This window comes from Mastigoproctus giganteus, chromosome 2 (assembly GCF_048544385.1).
Source record: "Mastigoproctus giganteus isolate SK-2022 chromosome 2, ASM4854438v1, whole genome shotgun sequence".
Classification (NCBI taxonomy): Eukaryota; Metazoa; Arthropoda; class Arachnida; order Uropygi; family Thelyphonidae; genus Mastigoproctus; species Mastigoproctus giganteus.
The window spans coordinates 134,141,271-134,164,734 of record NC_143576.1 but is presented as its reverse complement, the minus strand read 5'-3'; the positions used below and the strand labels follow the sequence as shown (position 1 = coordinate 134,164,734).

Here is a 23,464-nt window from a genome sequence, read left to right as displayed (position 1 = left end):
TTGGCTATTTTTACACTCTATATAGTTATTTTTGAATCATATTTTGGCTTGAAGATCAAGAATTTCAAGTTTCAATCTGGGATTGTAGTTTTCAGCCATAGAGGTAAATGGGTTCTCAAACAAAAGCTTATGTTTTTTCAGGGGATTTTATATCAGAAAATTGACTTTCAAACTTGTCAAAAAGTAATTGTAATAATGAGAGGCAACGATTCTTTGGAAATGTGTTTCTCCTTTAGCTCAGTACAATATTAAAAGTGAACTAAATTATCTTGCTCAACTGGAATTTAAATAATAACAAATTATTCTGAAATGATTTGTTGTCACCAAACAAATCAGACCAATTTTCCTTTCCCTTGTAGTTTTAAATTAAGAGCATTTAAATGACTAGAAGTGTATATATGAATTGCAAGATCAAACAGCCACTCCATATTTGATAGCTGTTTTATTGGTTTTACCTTTTTCTGTGTTAAAACATTCAGTGATGTTTCAACAGCCAAATTAAAGCCATGTGATCTTGTAAAATTTACAGTTGAAATAACCACATTCATAATGTGTTGGAGATCCAATACTTTCCCATAGAGAGCTTCTTTATACACAATGCAACAAATTCCAATCAGTTTCAGCTCCGATATCTATCATTTTCTTTATTATTCTATCCATACGGCCAATGCTTTTACCAATCATATTTTTTGCACCACCAGTTGTGACTCCTACCAGATTTTTAATATTTAATCCTAACTTTTCAATAGATTGGCAAAGATTTTCACCTGTAGTTGTTCCATTTGTAGATCCTCTTGTAGATCAGCTAAATCTTCAACTGGTACTAAATTATCATTAATTCCACGTATGAAGATGAGTTGGGCTGTCATTTACATCAGTATTGTTATCCAGTTGCACACTAAAATATTTCATTTGTTTTATGTTTTCCAAAAGTTGTTCAAACAAATTCTTTCCAATATCTTCTACTCTTTGCATAATTGTTTGTCAAGGCAAACTAATGACTCCTCTATAGTTTAGAGTACTGACATCAGGATGCAATTAGAGAACTTCTGTAGTTTAGTACTGACATCGGGATGCAATTTGGCCTAGAAAAATGCAAGACCCAAGGATTACATCAAAGACATTCAGTCAGAAAAAACTACCAGCTGAAGACTGGTGAAGAAATTGAAGCCATGGCAGAGGGGAAGACTTAAAAATATCTGGGGATCGTGCAGACTCACCAGTTCAAACACAAGGAGATCAAAGCCTGCCTAACTGAGAAATACCATCAGACACAAACACTTATGCAGTCCCAGTACTAACGTACTCCTTCAGGATCATAGATTGGACCAACAATGGGCAGGAGGAGATTATGAGATTCGCCAGGATAAAGATAACCTAGAGCCACCAACACCACCAGAAGTTGGCCATTTAGAGAGTGTGACCGTAGGCCAGAAAGGAAGGAGGAGACTGACTCACCTTATTGAAAAAGAGAGGGTGGTGATTAAAAATCTGCAGATTACTTTCAGGAAAAGACAGCCTATCTACCAAGCTGTAAGTAAGAGAGAGACAAATGGCACACAACAGTCCACCTTAGCAAGGAGACCCAACTGGAACAGACAGAAGAAAGACAGAAAGATGAGTGAAGAAGGCACTCCATGGCAGACACTATAATGACCTCCTTCAAAACTATAAAGATGAGATGGCTTCCAGTTCATGGCTCATGAATAGGAAGCTCTTCCTCAAGACTAAAGGATTCATGCTCATTATCCAAGACAATATAATCAACTGCAGGTATACATTGCCAAGGACCATGGAGTCACATATGACACGTGTCGATAATGTAACCTGGCCCCAGAAACAATCCAGCACATCATTGAGAGTTACAAGGTGATCAAACAGATGGAAAACACTAACAGACATGACCAAGTAGTCAGAATAATATCTCAGCAGCTAGCGCTAGTTGATTAAAGAAAGTGTATCGTGTTACAATTATGAACTCCAGGTTGTATGAGAGACTACTCATAAACTATATTGAGACGGTGCCAGAATAACGGACAAGATGATCCTACACAACAGACTGGACATACCTCTCATCTACAAGAAGGAAATGGCTAGTAACCTGATTGACATAATGGTGCCCAACACCAGCAACCTCTACAAAACCTATGAGGAACATGGTTTCTGTTACTTTAAAAGTAAAAACCAACCTGATCACCGAGAGAACCACTGAAATGGTGCCAAAGAGCCTCTATTAGAACTTAGCAGCAATAAGCCTTCCAGAGAACATCTACATGGAACTAGAGAAAACCACAATCCTGAACTCCTATAGACAGTCAGAGGATTCCTTGATCAACAGTAACAATAATAATAGTAATCAGACACAACCAACCACCCATGCACTTGGGATCAATACTCATAATGGAGGGAAAACTCCTCCATTATGAGCAAAAATTAATTGCATAATTTAACATTATATGCTCCGTCGCATTGACCTCGATCGCATAGCATGTTCAAATCAGTATTGATCGAGATCAGTGAGCAGTACCGTATGGTTCTGCGAGAATCTCTTAAATTTTAGCCAGGCAGTGCACCCAGTCGATAGGTCCTGGGGAGAACACTGGATACCCTTCTGGGCAGTCCCATAGAGAAGCTCCTTAAACTCAAAGATCTGCTTAAGAAGCATATGGAAACCCAAACCAATTACAACTGCCATTAGAACAGAAATTGTTGTTATTTTTAGTGCAAGGGCTGCTTAGGTCATATTACACCTATCAGTGATATGGAAGTTATCAATGGTGACTGTTATGGAAACAGTCAGAGATGATCATGTAATTTTATTCATTTAAGAAAGCAGAATAATTCTATGAGATTAGAATCACTGCCTATGATATGAAAAAGTTTTAAAGGTTCTTTTAGATTTGGAAGGGAGCTGAATGAGCATTGCTGAGAATGTTTGTACAGAGTGCATTCAACAAGAATGTTGAATGCACTCTGTTGAATTCAAGAATGTTGAATGCAACTGTTTCAGTTGCAGTGAAAACACTGCGGAGGATCATTTCCTGTGAGGAAAAATAAGTGAGTAAACTGACTGTGACTGATTCGTGCTCTGGCTAAGATTACTTCTTCCTTTCTGTTTGCACAAAAACTAGAGGTCCATAAGTGTGGTTTTGTAAGGCTACTAGTGTACTCTGTGAGTCAATATATATTATACTTTTTTTGATGGAGAGATGGAGAATATTTTCTAGGGCAAGCTTGATGGCAAATAGCTCAGCTATATAACTGTTGCATTCGGTAGGCAGAGATAGTGTTAAAAGGGAAAACTGCTGCAGCACCTACTCCACTATCAGACTTTGATCCATCCATATATATTTTCGTGAAATGTGAATAATTTTGTGTGTGAGCAGTATGAAGTTGTCGCATGTTGATAATTGCAAGGGAATGTTTTCCCCAGTTTAGGAAGTAATTGTCACAGGATGGCTTAATACAGGGTCATGGAGGAACTGAAGCAGAACTCATTCAAATCTGGTCAAGGATGGAGGCCATTTTCCTCCACCTTCATATGGATAATGAGAGGCTTCACACCAAAGTGGAAACAATATTGAAAGAATGAATAAAACAAAATGTCACCATGCCCCTGATCATATGCTGAGGCATTGAGAAGTGATCTGCCAAGTACTGATCAAGTCTCCCCTGAGGGAGAAGAAAAGATTAGAAAACCAGCTTAGCTGGTTTTGACAGCCTCGCTCGTTTCAAGTGAGGCTGTCAAAAATCTACATCTAAACTAAAAGGTCAAATGAAAAAAAATTCAAAATAAAAAGCATAAAAAAGATTAGACTGCAAGATCTAGTCACTGAGATCTCTACGAGGAGGAAGGAGGCCCAAACAATACTTCAATGCTCTCAAATCACGTTAACTGGATTAAAAGCAGAAGCCCACCATCCTCCTATTTGATGTAGATAAATCCGCGATGCAGACAGAGCTCACAGAGGATCAAATGAATGTCCATATTATCCCAAAATACAATACCAAAATGAAGTTTCAGTCATGTGTAAAATAGACCGTTCGGCTCTCTCTCTCTCCAACAAACTGGCAGATACTAAATCAACAGGAGTACCTTCATTGGCTGGGGAAGCCAGAGGCTCCGGTTCCTAAGTGCTTCTGCTGCTTGAAGTTTGGGCACACCTCACACACCTGCAACCATCAAGAATCTACATGTGGCCACTGTGGCCAGCATGGTTATGAATTTCAAGCTTGCCCACACCACACATCTGTGCAAACTGCAAGGGAGCAAATTTACCTCACCTGCACTCCATACGGGATTCAAACTGCCATTTACTTATGGGGCAAGAACATTGGTCAATCACGTATCAATTACATACAGGAGCTCAAATTCAGCAACTACACACAAACTCAAATTCATGCAACTAAATGCACAAAGAGTAAGAGATTAACCACCCCAACAATAGCACATAAATTCTCAAACTGGAAAGTCAATGAGGCATGGACAACTTCTGATCACAGAGTGATCATGTTCACCTCATGTCGCTCTGTGGGATCACATTACCCCGGAACCCTATGACAAACAGATTCTGCACCAAGAAAGCTGACTGAATTGTTTTAATCCAGCTCTTGTTGAACTTCTCTCGACAGATCTTCCTAGCCGGTTCTAAACCACACATGAAAACAGTGCTAATGAACTCACTCATATTATGCAACAACATTGTGACTAATTGAGATGTAGAACATATGACCTAGGCTGACTCAGCCAACAAACTGTAAGGAAGCGATGATTAAACCAATTATCAAGAGTCCAAATAAAGCTCGAGAATATCCAAGCTCGCACCGTCCAATTACCCTGCTTCCTATCCTCTCCAAGACCTTTGGAACAATCCTTTACCTCCGATTGCAGAGACACTACCAACATTCGGACCTGGCCTGCCTGCATCAAATCGGCTAATGACCCTGATTAATATAACGAACAACTATACAGAGAAATAGAGTGAGGTAGAAAATCAGAATTTCTTATAATGGGGGATTTTAACTTTCCAGATACTGATTGGAACTAGTGGGTTCAACTCGTACCTTGCACAATAGCAACTTTTGTGGATTTCTTGGATAATTGTTTTGTACAGCAGGATGTTCAAGAGGCAACTAGAAGGAGTAATATTCTTGATCTGATTATCAGCAGTGATTATTAATGCATTAAGAATTTGCAGATGAAGAGAACCACTAGGTGACAGCAATCACAATGTTCTGATAAGGGATTAACTTACAGATGTAATACCTAGCATCAGGGGTAAAGGGAAGAGTTTTTGCTTTCGTAAAAGTGACTACAATGGTCTAAGAGAGGGTTGGTTGGTTGTTCGGTTTTATTGGCGCATTAGCAACTAAGGCTATAATGTGCCAAAACCAGGTGATATATAAAAAATTTAAACTTTCACTGACCTAATTACTTAGGTCACCATGTCAAGGTATAAAATGTAGAAAAGATAAATCAATAAAGAAATAACAATAACATGTAAATTTTAAATACAAGTAAAAATCTTTATTGATTTAAAATAACTAAAAACAGCAGACACATTGTCATTGTTGGATAAAATCTGACTGAGCCAGATGATTAAAATGATGATGCGGCTCAGCCAGATGATTAAAAGAGGTAAAACGAATATTGCTAAAATCTGGACAATCAATTAAAATGTGTCTGATTGATAAAATTGTGCCACAGGACTCACACATAGGAGGATCATCAGCCCTCAGCAAAAATGAATGAGTCAAATGACTATGTCCTGTACGGGTCCGGGCAAGAACAACTTCCTCCTTACGATTCCTGCACAGACTAGACTGCCACGGTTCAATTACAGGCTTTATACGATATAATTTATTCGTAGTCTGTCTATTCCACGAATCCTGCCATTGGGAGTGTATCTTCTGGTGTATTATTTGCCTGTAGTCTGTATAGGGGACTGACAGGCAGCGATTATTATTGGGAATTGCTGATTTGGCTGCGGTGTCAGCCAAATCATTTCCCCTAATCCCAATGTGGCTGGGAATCTAGCAGAAGCAGATATCACATTCACGTTCATGGAGAAAGTGAATCTTCTGCTGAATTCAAGACAGAACCGGATGAGGATTATATCTCACAGTTATTAAAGCCTGTAACATGCTGAGAGCATTGGAATATAAAATGAACCGTTGGTATTGGCATTTACTAATGTGATCCAAGGCTAACTCTATAGCGTGCAGTTCTGCAGTAAATATGCTGCATTCAAAGGGAATCTGCTTCGATATAGTAGTGTCTGTAAAGCCAGCGGCAGATCCCACATATGATTCCGACTTCGAGCCATCTGTGTAAACTGGCATGAAGTCAGAATGTTCAGCTCGGTGTGCTGAATAAAGCTGCAGGTAGACAGATTCATCAAAATCCTTCTGATATCCTTTTGACGGAAGACCACAGGAGGCATTGAATGGAGCGTTTTGGGAATGGTGGGAGGTGTTTTACCAAGATCATTAATACATGAGCTGGAAGAAAAATGGAATGCTAGCAGGTCAGCTTTATCCTTGGCTGAAGTGGCAACAGAACCATCTGGTTTGGACAGAGGTGGGAGCAAAGATGGGCAAAAGTGGCGGCCAATATCTTTGGCAAGAGACCAGAATGCTCGGCTCCCATTAAGGCGAAAAGCAAGATTTCTACTCTTAGCCTGTTCAAACTCTAGTTTGGACTGATTAATAACTGCTTTACAACTGTTGCAAGCTTTGGTGTAAGCAGAAAATGAAACTGAAGAATTAGAAACAAGCCAATTACGATATGCAACATTCTTCTCTTGGACAGCCTTAGCACATTTATTGGAAAACCAATGTTTAGATAAAGGACGAGATTTTAAAGTGGAGTGTGGGATAAGGGATTCCATTCCTGCAAGAATAATTTCACTGACACGATCTGAGCAAACGTTGACATCAAGAAGTTTTGAAACAGTAATCTGACCAAGGAAAAGAAGAAAAGAAGTCTCGCAGGTCATCCCATTTTGCATTCTTGTAATGCCAAACAACACGTGGTTGGGAATAGCCATGAGATAAAGGTTCCATTGGAGAAGAGACAATCACCAAGTTGTGATCTGAAGTGCCTAAAGGACCTCTCACTTCGACCGTTTACTTAGAAGGGTTGTTTGTGAGAAAAAGATCAAGCGTATTGGCTGTATGATTAGGATTGTCCGGTATTCTTGTAGGTAAATGAACAATCTGTGCTAGGTCATTAGTAATTGCAAAAGCCTCAGCATCTCGACCTGCTGGGTCGGTTGTGACTAGAAAATGGAAGCCAGCTGGAGTTGTGAACATTAAAATCACCAAGGAAAATTACTTCACTGTTAGGAAAGTTGGACTGGAGAAAGTCAAGTTACAAAGAGACGAAGTCAAAGAGCTCCAAGTGATTAGTGGAGTTGGGAGAACGGTAGAGACAACAGATGAATTTGACACAATGAGGTAGAGAGATTTTAAGCCAGAGAAGATCAGATCAAAGAGAGGAGATTCCAAATTGCCAAGTCTCTGATATGGAATATCAGAATGGACATATGCACAAGTACCACCTTTGAGGCGAAAGGAATCATACAGAGAATAATTTGGGCATCTGAGATGAGCAGTAGATGAATCAACCGATAACTGAGATCCTGTCAGAAAAAGTACATGGGGTTTGGCAGACTGCAAATGGAAATGAACATTGTTGAGATTAGAATTGAGACCACGTATATTTGTGAAATGAATTAGGAAGTCCTTGGGAGGTTTAGATCTTTTCGCAGATAAGCTTGCTCTATTAGTTTGACAATTCATGGTGTTTTCAATAGTAAAAAAAGTAGGTGGGACATGCTGTATGAAGTAATGAAATTTTTGGATATGGCGTACATGTGGCAAGAATATACCCAGATCCTTGACATAACGTGGCCTCGACAATGCTCCCCGCATATACACTACTCGGACTCCCTCCAGTCAGTATCTGGCAGAGTAGAGGTAGCAAGATTATACACTAGCTGATCCGGAAGCTTCCTAGAGAGTTACCAATAGGTTCAGTCTGGTGTACTAACTAGCGGCCGGGCTGCGAACACCGTTTTAGAGATGTCCCCTCGAAATGTAAGGAATATTGGATCTCGCCACGACATTCATCATAACCTCAAAAATCATCAATCATACTGCATGAGGGAAGAGATAGGGAAGGGTTGACTGGAACTTAGCTCTAGAGACTAAACATGGGTTCCACCACTTCAAGCCTCCAATAAGCACAAAGTGGTGGTATTTCACCGGTTGATGAGAGTCATCTACCACCTAGTACTGCCTGGTAACATAGAGGGGCGGCGTTCCTCCATGTAGTGTAGGCGCCACACCTTGACCCCTGCTTACGTTGGTTCACACCTGGGTGGTCACCCACCATGTACTTGTGCATAGAGGTTATACCCAGGATTACTAACAGTCCCACCATCGTGAAGGTGCAAGCAGAGGATTTGGCTGTCACAGACCATCCGGACTTCATCAAAACTGGGTCCACTTGACTTGAGTGTCACCCGAATATCAGTTCCATCAGCGTTTTAGACTCCCAGGTAGCAAGTACAGCTTGTCTGGCATATCTGAGAGAATGTCTGTGACAACGTCAAGGACCAACGACGAGTTCCAAGATTGGTTCGTCCTCCTCCACGAAGAGTTCCAAGATTGATTCGTCTGTTACCTCCTTATCCTCTACATCCATTATTTCTGTTATTATTGGTTGCTCTTTTTTACCATTTAGTAGTGGTGGAGCACTAGGAGGTACGGATATAGTAGTGGCAGCTGACTGTGTTTTTTTGGTGGGCTTTTGTGAACTCAATAAATAGCGTGCAATCGGAGTGAATGACTCTCTTGGTGGTACAATCATCTCTGTTTGTGTACCGATAGTGCACTTCGCAGAAACCTTCTGAGTATATGAAGGTTTCCCGCTACTTATTGGTTGTATGCGTTTTCTAGCCTCTGGGTAGATGTTCAGCTCCGTTTTTAATTTTTGAATCTCCTTTTCGTCCTTGAAATGCTGGCATGCTCGAGAGTATGCAGGGTGCTCTCCTTGGCAGTTAGTACAATTAGGCTTAGGAGCAAGACATTCCTTGCTCTCATGATCTTTAGCACCACATCGAGGACAGGCAGGGTTACCACGACAAGCTGCTTGTGAGTGGCCGTACTTTTGACATTTAAAACACCTCATTGGGTTTGGAACGTAAACCCTCACTGGGCAGTTTAAGTACCCTGCCTTGATGGAATTTGGAGGCCATGGGGTGTTAAACGTTAGGATGAGAACTCGGGTAGGGAGGAGATTCCCATCCTTACAAATGGATATTCGATCGACAGCTGTTACTCCTTGTTCTTTTAATTCAGAGCAGAACTCTTCTTCAGAAACGTGAAGAAGATCCCACTCTGATATGACACCTCGTGAAGAGTTCAAAGTTTTGTGAGGGGTTACGATGATGGGCATTCACCCTATAGATGTGGCTTTCGAAATTTTTTCGGCTTGATTTGTGTTTGATGCTTCAATTAAATTATCTCCAGAACGCAGCCGTTTTACGGATTTGGGTGAACCTGCCATCCCTTCTAATCCTTTCTGGATAAAGAAAGGTGACATTTTCCCAATTGACTGCTCTCCAGTGGAATGGAGAATGAGGAAAAGAGGTGTCAAAGATGGCGTTTTCTCCTCAGTTCTCGCACTTTTAGCAGAATTGCTTTCACTCTCATCAGACGATCGATTAGGTAGGGGGGCCCAGAAGAAGAAGGATTTAAATTACTCATAGGAGTAAGATAAAAATTTCCGATAACCTAAGTACCTCACCTACCACGGAGCCCTACGAGGGGACGCCAAGTTAGCTTAGGAGCACAATACCCACGTTTCCAATAAGCCTTGATCCCAGGACCCAAGGGAAGGAGACATTGGAACGCAGTTGACCCTAGCAGTAAGAACCACCAGCTGATTGATGCCAGTCAGGCCGATCCAAGACCACCCGTCTTGTCGAAGCAGGGGCCAAAGTGGTGTATTAAGGTTGGGCCCCTCAACCACCAGGATCCCCATTTCCGAATTCCACGGGTCGCGGCACACGGCTACACATGCTGGATTCCAAAGATGTAACCCTAGAACCAAGGTATGGGCGTTAGATCCCAGTGATGCTAATCTGGAAGCCCAGCAGCATCATTAGGGGTCCCCTCACCATGTACAGGTGCCTACATCAATGGGGGGTCTAAGAGAGTTTTTAAATTCTATACAGTGGGACCAACAGGTGATGTTACCAACAGCAAATTCTAAATGGAAGCATTCAAGGAATTAATCTTGGAAGCTAGTAGGTTTTCATACTAACAAAGAAATATTCTTCAAGGTTGAAGACTAAATGGACGTCAGATGAACTCATGAGAATTGGGTTGTTGTTGTTATTGTTGTTATTTGGTTTTTAGGAGCATTAGCAACTAAAGCCATATTGCTCCGGGATATGCGGTGGTCATTCCCTGACCTTTCCGCATCCTCCGTATTTGGTGGTGACGGGCTCGAACCCCGGTCTAATCAAGAAGCGTGTGCTACGCACTGCTGCTCCTTCCCACCTGGCTACGAAGGCGCCTGAGAATTGGGGCAGAGAAGAAAAATGTGTGGGATGCATATAAATTATCAGGTGACACAAAAGCCTATAGTAAATAAAAACTAGTCTGTAATCAAGTCACAAAGAAGGCAAGCGAAGGCAGATTACGAGAATTCCAGCAGAGGATGCAAAGAAAAATAGCAAAGACTTTTTACTTGTATCTAATCTAGATGGAAGGGGTGAATGGATGGTTGGATAAATCAGATTGGTCCACTTGATAGCATTGGTTCAACTGTTGATCATCCTGCTCAGTCAGCTGACAAACCGAACAGGTATTTTGCATCTACATTCTCACGTGAGGAAATCTGTAGGGAGCGGAGAACACAACATTATTAAACTCTAACAGGGAGCTTCATGATTTTGTAATAACAGAGAGCAAAGTAGAGGAGAAATTGTTGAAGTTAAACATAAGAAAGGCACCTTGGGTGAGGGATGGGATCTATCCAGTTATATTAAAGGAGATGGAAAAGGAAGTAAGCAAATCCTTCGCCATAATTACGAGAATCCTTGGACTCAGGGTAGGTCCCCATGGAATGGAGATGTGCAAATGTACCCACAATTCACAAAGGAGAAGCAAAGTGTGACATGAGTAATTACAGACCTGTTAGTTTAACTTCTGTTCGGGGGAAAATAATGGAGTCACTGGTCAAAGAAGCATTGCAGAATCAGTTAGACAAGACTGCAGTAATAATTCAGACAGGGCATTGATTTGTTAAGGGGAAGTCTTATCTGACCAGTTTGATTGGATACTATGATGTGGTCACAAAGGAACTGGATACACAAAATAATTTTAATATTATACTTACATTTCAGGAAAACTTTTAAAAAAGTTGCATATGGAAGACTACTGTACAAATTGTAGCAGTATGACATTAAGGGCAAGTTGGTAAAATGGATATGTTGTTGTTGTTTGGTTTTTAAGACCATTAACAACTAAGGCCATATTGCTCCGGGGATATGCGGTGGTCATTCCCCGACCTTTCCGCACCCTCCATATTTGGTGGTCACAGGCTCGAATCTTGGTCTAATCAAGAAGCATGTGCTATGCACTGCTACTCCTGCCCACCTGGCTACAGAGGCACCCTAAAACGGATAAAAGGATGGTTGAGTGGGAAAAGAAAGAGAAATTAAAATTAGAAATGGAAACTGGTCTTCGTGGACCAATGTTATTAGTGGAGTTCCCCATGGTTCGGTGTTGGGCCCATTGTTGTTGTTTTGTATATTTTCAATGATATTGATGAAGGTATATCAGGCTAAATGTTAAAGTTTGCAGATAATCTAAAGGTTGGCAGGTTTGTTAGTGATAGTAACGACAGTATGCTACTGCAATAGAATCTAGAAAAAATTGGGCAGATGGGCTGAGAAGTGGCAAATTGAAGTTTAACATTGACAAATGTAAATTACTGTATATAGTTAGCAATAACCGCGGAGAAATGCACCAACTGTGTGGTACTACACTCAGGGAAGTGGAGAATGAAAGAGACCTGGGGGGGAGGGGTAACTGTGCAGTCAGATGTGTTTTCTGAGCAGTGCAGATAGGCTGCCAGAGCAGGTCATGCAGTTTTGTCAATGATATACAGTAATTTTGCAAGAAGGGATAAGGAGGTGATTATCCTTGTATAAGCAAAGGTCAGGCCACAACTTGAATACTGCGTACAGGTCTTGTGGCTGAGAAGTGCAACAAGATTAAGTGAATGAAACAAAGGATTGCTCTTACGAAGAAAAGCTTAAGTTTTGCAAATTTTAGTAGGACCCTCAAAGCCATGGGTTGTATCAGCCACATGCTGATCTGTACTAGGGTCTCTTACTCAGTGAACTGTGAACTGTTAATCTAAACTTCTAAACTCCATAAAAAAAAACTTCTTCTACATCAGTCAATATTTCGTACTTTTTTCTCCTTTCTTGTACTCTTATACCCCATCCCCCGTCTTCCTTTCTCTCTGTCTCTCTCTGTTTTTTTTTTTTTTATTATTATTATTTTTTTTTTAAGGTCCTGTCACTGAAAGATGGGGCAATTAGGTGGCAGGACCTGCCGGAGTACCGTCACTATCCCTACTACCTGGCCTGCCTCCAGGGAGAACTGGCAGGCAAAGGTGGTGGGGGGGGTCCCATGGCTAAATGCCAAGAAGAAAATCACTCCAACATATCCCAACACTACACTTATGCAAACTCACACATAACACTTTACATCTCTGTCCTCTACACAGTGATATAAACTCAGAGTCGGGGGAAATCCCTGGTGCCACTATCTACAGAGTTTTATATACTTTACTTGAGATATGATGGCGCAGATGAGGAAACCACTGGTGGTGGTGGTGCCCCAATCCAAAACATTTTACCACTGTGTGCAATCAGGTACAATTATTGTTACCTTTCCAAGAAGGCATTCTAAAATTCTGGGGAATTCCAATGAAAGAACTTTTAAGGTACAAGTAACAATTAAATTTATTTAATCCTCATTTCTATGAGGATATATATAAATTCATCTAAGGCTTATTACAGGGGTGACTGTTTTCATTTGTTACACTTATTTGAGCTTGAGTAACATGCATAAGCTTAATATTGCTATGTCACCCGTAGCAATATTGTTGTTGTTATGGGCGTTTAATGGCGCATAAGCTACTATGGCTATAATGCGCCTATTCATTTTTTATATAGGGAAATCAAAAAATTTTTATAAAATCAGAAAAGATTAAAAAGTCCAATCTGCTTCAGAAAGTTGAAAAATTCAAAAATATTTGCCTTGTCACCAATGAGATTCTCTAAAGTTATTGGTTTATTAAGATTTACCAGTGATAGCAGGGTTGATGCTCTGTCTTGTCTATAGTAGGGGCAGTCAATGAGTATGTGTTTAACAGTCAGATTTATATAGCAATGTGGACATTGTGGTGGATCGTCTCCTCTAAGTAAATAAAGATGGGTTAGATGGGTATGACCTATTCTTGCCCTTGATAGGACTACTTCTTCTCGTCTTGATGTACGGATACTGGAGCACCAATTTTTTGGATCGTGTTTGAATTGAAAGAATTTATTATTTGTTTGAGAGTGCCAGATTGTTGTCCATTCTGACAAGCATGCAGCTTGAATAGCTACTGCAAAGTCTGATGGCGGAACAGGGATATTAGTTAAGTCTAAGTTAGTTGGATTTTTTGCGGCTTTGTCAGCCAGTTCATTGCCCAAAATACCAGAAGGTGCTGGAATCCAACAGAAGATGACCTGTTGATGGCGTTCTTCAATTTTTAGTAATATGTTTCGTATTTCTTCTATAACAGGGTGAACTTTATCTGAGAAATTACATAAAGCCATGATTGAACTAAGCGAATCGGTGTAAATAACTGATTTTAAAGATCGATCAGCACAGAGATTTTGTAAGGCCAGTTTAATTGCATATATTTCAGCTGAAAAGATACTGAATTCAGATGGAAGGGATACTGAAATAACGGTATTCGGGAACACTGCAGCTGCTCCAACGTTTGAATTTGATTTAGAGCCATCTGTATAAATTGGGGAAAAATCACTATATCTTTGAGTGTGAACTGCATGAAGTTGTATGATATTAGATGCTTGTAAAATGTCTTTTCCCCATTGGCAGAGATAAGTGTCACAAGTCACCAGAGGAAGAGAAGCCCATGGTGGTTGGCAGCAGGTTGCTACCTGTTGTACGGAATGAACGGAAAGATTCCAAACTTCCATCAGTTCAAGGAGACGAAGACCAGCTGGCTTTACTATGCTAGGTTTATTTCTGAAGAGGTTTTCTAGTGGTGGATTGAACAAATATGACTTAATCGGATGCGAGGCACAGCTTTGTATCTTAACGGCATACTTTAGTAACAGTGTTTTTCTACGTAACGATAATGGGGCTCATGAGCATCAATATAGAGACTATGTTTGGGCGACGTTCTAAAAGCACCAAGTGCAATCCTCAAAGCACTGTGTTGAATGGGATCAAGCCAGCGTAATCGCTCATTCTGGCAGAATCATAGATGGGAGCTCCATAATCAAGGCGGGATCTGATTAATGACCTGTATAGCCGAAGCAGAGAAGCACGATCTGCACCCCATGTTTGGGCGGATAAAGCTTTGAGAATGTTTAACTTTTTTAGACAGGAAGTACGTACATTTTTAATATGGTCTATAAAATTTAACTTGTTGTTAAGGATTAATCCTAGAAATCTGATATTATTAGTGACCGGGATGGAGACATTAGAAATTTGAAGTTCGGGATCTGGATGAAGTTTGCGCTGCCTACAAAAATGAATTGCAACTGTTTTCTGCTGCGAGAGCCGATAGCCATTGATGCTAGCCCACTGTTGTATTTTACTTAGTGATATCTGAAGCTGCCGTTCAATAGACCTCATATTTTGGGAATGGCAGGAGATGGAGAGGTCATCTGCATAAAGGTAAGTCTCGATTGAATTTGGAAGCTGTCTTGTAATAGAATCTATTCTAAGAGCAAACAGAGTGGCACTCAGTACTGATCCTTGTGGAACACCTTCTTCCTGCATGAACGTTGTAGAGAGAGCATGTTGGTACTGAACTTGAAACGATCTAGTACATAGGAAGTTTTGAATAAATATAGGAAGGTTGCCCCTCAGACAGGCGCCTCTGTAGCCAGGTGGGAAGGAGCAGCAGTGCGTAGCACACGCTTCTTGATTACACCGGGGTTCGAGCCCGTCACCACCAAATACGGAGGATGCGGAAAGGTCAGGGATTGACCACCGCATATTCTCGGAGCAATATGGCCTTAGTTGCTAATGCTCCTAAAAAAAAAAAAAAAACCAAAACCAAACCCCTCAGACCAAGGGCGTATAGATCACCAAGTATGCCATGCCGCCAGGTGGTGTCAAAAGCCTTCTCTATGTCTATTGAAACCATTACAAGATGTTCACGTTTAACGAAGGCATTTCGAATGGCGAATTCAGCCTTGACCATAAGATCTAAGCACGACCTATTTTTACGAAAGCCATATTGACTATGGCTCATTAGATGTTCTGACTCAATGATCCAGACGAGTCTTCTGTGGACAATCTTTTCTAGGATTTTGCTGAGGCAGCTTGAGAGAGATATCGGTCTATAGCTATGGGGGTTGGTTGGATCTTTCCCAGGCTTTAGAAGTGCCAAAACAGTAGAGTGATGCCAGGAAGCTGGAAAAACATTTTCTGAAAATATACGATTGTAAAAAACCAGCAGCAAGCGCAAAGCTTTGTCATCAAGATGTTGTAGCATCACATAATAAATCCCATCTGGCCCTGCAGCACCATTGTGGGCTGTTCTAATAGCATGCAAAAGTTCAGAGTATTGCAGAGGTTTGTTATATGAAAGAAGGCGGGCAGTGTGAAAGTTTATAGAATGCTTTTCTTTGGTGTTTTTAATTCGTTTGAATGATGTAGAAAAGGCTGATGCTGCTGAGATTTCAGCAAACGTACTGCCCAAAGCATTGGCAATATCTAAGGGACTGGATAGATCTTGTCCTTTCCAGGAGAGAATTGGAGAAGGTATAGTAGGAAACTTACCAGATAACTGTTTAATTTTTTTCCATATAGTTTTCTGATCAGTGTTTCTGTTAAAGGTCGATGCAAAACGGGTCCAGGATTCTTTCTTGGCTTGCCTTTGTACAAATCGTGCTTTTACTCTTAGTTTCTTATAGTTAATGAGATTGGTTGTGGTTGGACATCGCCGAAATAAATTCCAGGCTTTAATTTTTGCTTTCTTTGCTTTTGTACATTCCTCATTCCACCAGTAATTGTAATGTTTGCGACCAGGGGGATTTGATAATGGTATTGTCTCCTTGGCCACTTTTAGAATATGTGACGTGATGTAGTCTGTCACATTATCAATATTCTGGAGCTGGATTTTTTCCTCATCAAGAGAGATTGATATCCGAAATTTTGCCCAGTCTGCCCGAACAAATTTCCATTTCCTGCGGGGTTTGTTTGAAGGAGTCTTTGATATTAAAAAATTGCATATGATTGGAAAGTGATCACTGCCCATAGGATCATTTGAAACATGCCACTCTATGCTTGGGACCAGGACTGGAGAACAAATTGAGAGATCTATTGCTGAGGTGTGTCCAGTTGGGAGTTGTATGTGAGTGTGTGCACCAGTATTGAGTATGGTAAGATTTTGTGACTCTAGAAAGCTTTCAATTTGTCGACCCTGTCTATCTAGTTTAGGGTCGCCCCCATAAGGCGTGGTGCCCGTTAAAATCTCCTAATATACAGAGGGGTGGAGGTATCTGTATGAAGAGATCTTCAAGGTCTTTTAAGGAGTAAGTATGGTTTGGTGGTAGGTAAATTGAGACAATTGTCATTGAAATACAGTGAGTTATATGAACAGCGACAGCTTCTATTTCAGTTTGAAGTGGAATATGTTTAGTTGGGATATTTGAATTTATTAGGATTGCTACACCACCACGGGCAGCATTTGTTCTATTATGATCTCTTCGATAAAGGCAATAATTCTTTATCGAAGGAGAAATTTGTAAGGTTAGGTAAGTTTCCTGAAGACAAAGAGCAATTGGAGAATACCGGTTAATTAAAGCATTGATGTCATCTGTGTTGCAACGAAAGCCTCTGTAGTTCCATTGTAAAACACAGGCCATTATTTATGTTTAGTTGATGGAGCTGTATCTGACTGCTTTTTGAAGGTGACTGGCTTATTTCGTTCCAATTTTGATTTGTCTTTTTTGAAAACTGGTCGACCAGTATCCATTTCTTCTTCAGCGTAGATTTCTAAAATTGGTTCTTCATGTATAGTTGTCCCATCTGTATCCATGATTATGTCCTGGGTATTTTTCTTTGATTTTGGGTTTGTAATATCGGATGTATTAGCACATATCTGAGGAGGAGATGCAGCTGGTATTGTCAGTGGAGTGTTATTTGCCTGGTCTGAGAGTTTGGGTTGTTGTTTATGCACACTTAGTTGTTGCTCAGAGAGGAGAGTTCTAGCCCAATCAGAAATTGACTTGGTAATGGGAACTGTGACATCTGTTTGAGTGGAGACTGTTTGGAATTTTTTTACTACATTAGCATAGGTACTATTTTTGTTTATAATAGGCGAAACTAGTTTTCTTGCTTCTTGGTAGCTGACTTTGTTTTCGATCTTGTATCGTACTATTTTTTTTTCAGTTTTCCATTTTTCACAAATTTTGGAATATGCCGGGTGGTCACCTTTGCAGTTCGCGCACGTCATTTTTGCAGCAGAACACTCACTCTGATTGTGATCTGAGGACCCGCAATTTGGGCAGACAGAAACTCTCCTGCATACAGTTTGCGAATGGCCAAATTTTTGGCACTTAAAGCACCGGACTGGGTTCGGGATGTAAGGTCTTACCTGACACCTAAGGTAGCCAGCTTTTATAGTGGTAGGCAGGTTCGGTGTTTTAAATGTGAGTATCACTGTCCGAGTAGGGACAGACTCTCCATCTTTTTTGATGACGATTCTTTTTGCGTGTGTCACATTTTGATCTTGTAGTTCCTGGACAAGTTCATCCTCTGATACGTGTAAAAGATCCCACTGATATTACCCCTTTAGAGGAGTTTAAGGTGGCATGTGGGGTAACCTTCGTGGGAATTCCACCAAAGGTAGATACTTTTAACAGTCTCTCAGCGTGTCTACGTTCGGTCATTTCAATTAATAAATCTCCGGATCTCAGTCGCCTAACCATTTTTGGAGGGCCAGCCACATTTTCAAGACATTTTTGTATCAAAAATGGGGAAAGCTTACTCAATGGTTGGTCTGTGGAGGAGTGTAGAATTAAAAAGAGAGGTACGGTATTATCCGTTCCTTCTTTTTTTGCCGTTTAGCATAAGATGTTGTGTCATCATGATCTCGATCATGTCTATCTAGGTCTGGATCAAAAGATCCATAAGTGGACTGTTTAATTTTGTCCATCATTGCTCCTTTTTGCCCTGGGAGGGTGAAAATCTTCACCACGTGGCGGGGCTGGAAATCTTCTCCCAGATTTCCAGCCCCGCCACGTGGAGGCAGGAGCGGTGCCACCAGTGACCAAGCGATAAAGGAAGGTTAGTAGTTAGTGCTTTGATAAATAATCCTATGTACAAGAAGAAAGGTGTCTTTCCTTTCTGTTAGGTACGCTAAATTCTTTACTTTAGAACAGCAAAATTAAATAACTGTGGGAAACGAAGGATACTAGTATAATTATCAGCCGCTCTTTGAGAAAATCGCTTTAATATCACTTAGAAATCGCTATAGTCACTCGCTTGGCACTCGGGGCCCCATAGCAATATTAAGCTTAAGATGAATTAATATAGTTAGTTAGATTAGGGAAATGAAAATAAAAGCTAACTTTTTTATCTTGAATTTGGAATTAAATAAACACATCCATGCCCAGTGGCAAAGTCCCTCATACTACAGTATGCTGTGCTTGCATTTTATGCATCAGCGGAACCAACCATGCCGAGACACACACACACACAGAGAGAGAGAGAGAGAGAGAGAGAGAGAGAGAGCCTAGTTAAAAAATCCATCTATTTAAAAAGGGATTTATGCTAATTATTAAAACTGTATTTAACAAATATAAAGTAATAAAATATTTTACAACACAAAGAGAACTATTCCTGTTTTGTTACAAACATATCAGTGGATCAAAAATTTATCTAGACCTACCTCTGAAAAGTAAAATCGATTAGGACCTCTGGAAGAATATTCATCTAGACTTTCACTAATATTTTCACTGTATGCTACATAGCACTTTCCCTGCACCATATTAAAATTCACAACAGCATCTAGAAAACAAAGAATGAAGGGCACTGAAATTATAAATTAAATACTATTGTATTTAATTTAGTGTCAAACTGCAACAAGTAATTGCAAAGACAAGCCAACTGCAGTCTGCTTAAAACCAAAAATCACACTAAAATGGGTGGGGGAAGTTCTCAATAGATAAGTAGAGGCCCCCATTACATGCACGCGCACACACACACACACAGAGAGAGAGAGAGAGAGAGAGAGAGAGAGAGAGAGATTTACCTTTAGTAGTTTAAATTCATCTATTTATAAACAGATTAATGGTTATCTGCAAAAATAATAGTGAAACAATGGCTAAAACAAAGAAAATCCGTCCCCCAGTGCAATACAGACACTTCCTTAAGAAGAAAAACAAGCAAGTTTAAGAGACAACAGTGAACATTTCATCAAGGAAACATTAGCCCTGCAAAAATCTTTCTAATTGGAATTATAATAGAAAAAGAAACAGATTTCAATGTTATGCAAGTGGGATCATCATTTCCTTCAGATATGATTCCTGTATGCAAAAGCAAACTGATTCATGCTATTGCTGAAGGGCCTTGTGTCACCTGCATTTTGTTAGCATCCAAAAGAATTCCACTACAGCAATTCAGCCATTAAGTTTGGTTGTTCCACTTGTTATCTCCCAAAATGATGAAGGCATTTTGGGAGAGTAAGTAAACTTCCCATTTCACCCTCCATTCATTCCAAATGCCTGTCCAGCTCAGCCTTAAATTTATTTAGGCTGAGCTGGACATTTATTCTATAACTGTCTTTCCTCAATTTGAATCTATGCCCCTCAGGTACTTAATCTGAGCAAGTGAAAATATCCCATCAGCATTAACCCTGTCCAAACAATTCAATTCCTTATACATCTCGAAAAGATCGCCCCCTTAGATGATTAGTCTCCAGATGCTGCAACTTTCAAAACTTAAGCTTTTTTTTCATAAGCGCACTTTGTTTCTCTCACCAATCCTGTTGTCCTTCTCTGCACTCTTTCTAGCAACTCTGCATTCTTCCTAAAATGAGGCCTCCAGACGTGTACACAGTATTCTAGGTGTGGTCTGACCACTAACTTGTATAACATGATAGTCACCTCCATGCACCTGCTAGCAAAATTCCTATATATCACTGTCAAGACTCCATGAGCTCCCTCGCAGCCAGCACTGCTCAGCAAACTTCATATCTGACTGCAAAATTATCCCCACTTCTTTTTCACTTTCCACTTCCCTGAATGTACTACCAGACAGTTAGTACGTTTCTCTTCTCTTATTGCTACCCATATACAGTAGTTTGCATTTGTCAATGTTAAACTTCAGTTGCCACTTTTCAGCCCATTTGCCTAACTTATTTAGATCTAGCTGGAGTAACATACTGTGTTCACTACTGTTAACAACCCTGCCAACCTTTGTATCATCTGCAAACTTGGACATTACACCTAATATACCTTCATCAATATCACTGATAAATATACAAAATAATGGGCCCAACACCGAACCCTGGGGAACTCCACTAATAACATTTGTCCATGAAGAGCAGTGTCCATTGACTACCACTCTGTCGTCTCCCACTAAACCATTCCTTTATCCATTGTAGCAACTAACCATTAATGGCATACCCCCCTCCAATTTGTACAGCAGTCTTTCACATGCAACAGTATCAAAAGCTTCCCTGAAATCCAAGTATGATATCAAAATAACTTTTGACATTCAGTTCCTTTGTGACCAACATCATAGTATCCAATCAAATGGGTGAAGACCGTTAAAAACCCATGCTGTGACTTAACTATTACCGCAGTCCTGCTAAATGACCATGCAATGCTTCTTTAACCAGTGATTCCATTATTTTCCCCAGAACACAAGTTACACTAACAGGACTATAGTTATCTATGTCACTTCTGAATCGCTTTTGTGAACTGGTGATACATCTGTGCACCTCCAGTCCATGCAGACCTCCCCTAAATCCAATGAAGCTCTCATAATTATGGCTAAGGGTTTGCTTACTTCCTTTACTGCCTCCGTGAATATAACTGGATAGATCCCTTCCGCCCCAGGTGCCTTTTTTATGTTCAACTTCAATTTTTCCTGCATTTTGCTCTCACTTATTAAAAAATAATTTAGCACCCTGTTCGAGTTTGATAAACGTCTGGCAGTCCCCTCATTGAATAACTGCATGTGTGAATGTAGATGCAAAATACGCATTCAGCTTATCAGCTACCTGAGCACAATCATCAATAGTCAACCCAACTATGTTAAGTGATCCAATCTGATTCATCCCTTTCCTTCTAGAGTTTACAAAAGTAAAGAACTCTTTGCTGTTTTTTTTTTTTGCATTCTTTGCCAAGTTCACCTGACATCCATTTAGGCATAAACCTAGAACAGTATTCCTTAGCTGGAATAAAACATCTAGTAGCCTCCCGATTTAGAATTCAACGTTGGTAACATCATTAGAATCCAACGAAGGTCATCATCATCATCGATGTTGGTAACACTGACAGTTTTTAATTTCTGTACAGTTTCCACTGTACAGAATTAAAAAACTGTTAAGACCCCTGTAATCACCTTTACAAAAGAAAAAGCCATTCCCTTTAGCACTGATGGCAGTTACATCTTTAATTAATTCCCACATCAGTCACTGTCACCCCAGTGGTTCCTTTATCTGCAAATTTTTAATGCATGAATAATCACTGCTGATAATCAGATCAAGAATATTAGTCCCTCTGGTTGCCTGTCGAACGTGTTGCTACAGAAAACAGCCATCAAATAAATCCACAAAAGGCTTGCTAGTGTGCGAGTGACCAATCCACAAGTTCCAGTCAATATCTGGAAAGTTAAAATCTCCCATTATAAGACATTCTGATTTACTGGCCTACTCTATTTTTCTACACAACTGCTCATTATACTCATCAGATTCATTAGGACTATAACACATACCTACCCTCACTTTTCCATTCCTAGTGCTACTGTCAGACCAAACAGGCTGCACATTGCATTGTCCACAAACACCAATTGGATGCACTTCCTCAGTGCATTCAATTTTATGTATTTCTTAACTAACAGCATAACCCCCCTCCTGCCTTCCTGTCCTGTCTATCCTTTCTGTACACATTCTACTCCCCAAATTCCAATTCTGCATTGCTTATGTCTGTGTGATATCCCAACAATATCTGCCTTTGATGTCTTGACTAGCACTTCAAGCTCATCAAATTTATTAACTATACTCCTAGCATTGGTGTACATGCAAGTATACATGCACCTGTTTCTACTCTTAGTTACCCTAACACAGCCCATGTATTTATTTGTTCCACTATGACTCCAAGCAGTCCTGGAAATCTCCATTGTCTTGCTTTCTAGGCTGCTGCACATTCTAATAAAAGCAGTGCAATAATCACTTTTGCCTCTGCCTGCAGCCACTTTTAACCTTTTAGTCTGGGTATTCCCCCAAGCTAGCAGTTTTCCCTCCCACCTAACACTGCCTCGATAGCATCAGCAAATATTCTTGCACCCTTTCTATTTAAGTGTACCACGTCACTGTAGAAGCAGTCTCTCCTGTCAACAAGCACAAACCAGGGTAAAAAAAATTCTACCCCTTGAGCCTTGCACAGTCTCTCCAGGGCCAAATTAATCGACAAGGCTCTCATCACATACTCCCTCCTACTGTGTCTGGGCAGAATTGTAGACTTTTCACATTCAACGATAACTGGCGACTTTTTTTCAACACTGACCTATACTTGAGTAAATCTGCAGATCTCTTACTCTTAATGTCACTAGTGCCAATGTGTACAGCAGTATCACCTTTTGTGCCCTTAAAAGATGATATCTTCTCTACAATGTCATCAATTTTTGCCGCTGGCAGGCATACCCGGTCCTGTTCCATCTATCCTTCTTGCATAGTATATTCCCCATCTCCCTGACAATAGAGTCACCAACAATAACTAATTCGATTGGGGTCTGCACATTCTGCCTTGGAAATTGCCTCTGTGCTGCCTGATGCACAGGAGTGAGCTCTGCCTTTGAGCTGGGTAGCTGAAAGCTTGATGGGCCCCTCATATTAATTCCTTCAAAGGCATTTACCCAACACTTCAACTCTCACAGATGCATATACAGGGTG

The 23,464-nt window shown here is 40.4% G+C and overlaps 1 protein-coding gene across 1 annotated transcript in view; it reads right to left on the bottom strand.

Annotated features, from left to right (window-relative positions):
• The window catches only part of LOC150089578 (DNA (cytosine-5)-methyltransferase PliMCI-like), a 596,839-nt gene that overhangs the window by 119,711 nt on the left and 453,664 nt on the right, over nucleotides 1-23,464 (bottom strand). The window contains exon 24 of the mRNA XM_090368675.1: nucleotides 19,235-19,353. Coding sequence (XP_090224801.1) covers nucleotides 19,235-19,353 — 119 coding nt within the window. The remainder of the gene's footprint in view (nucleotides 1-19,234; nucleotides 19,354-23,464) is intronic.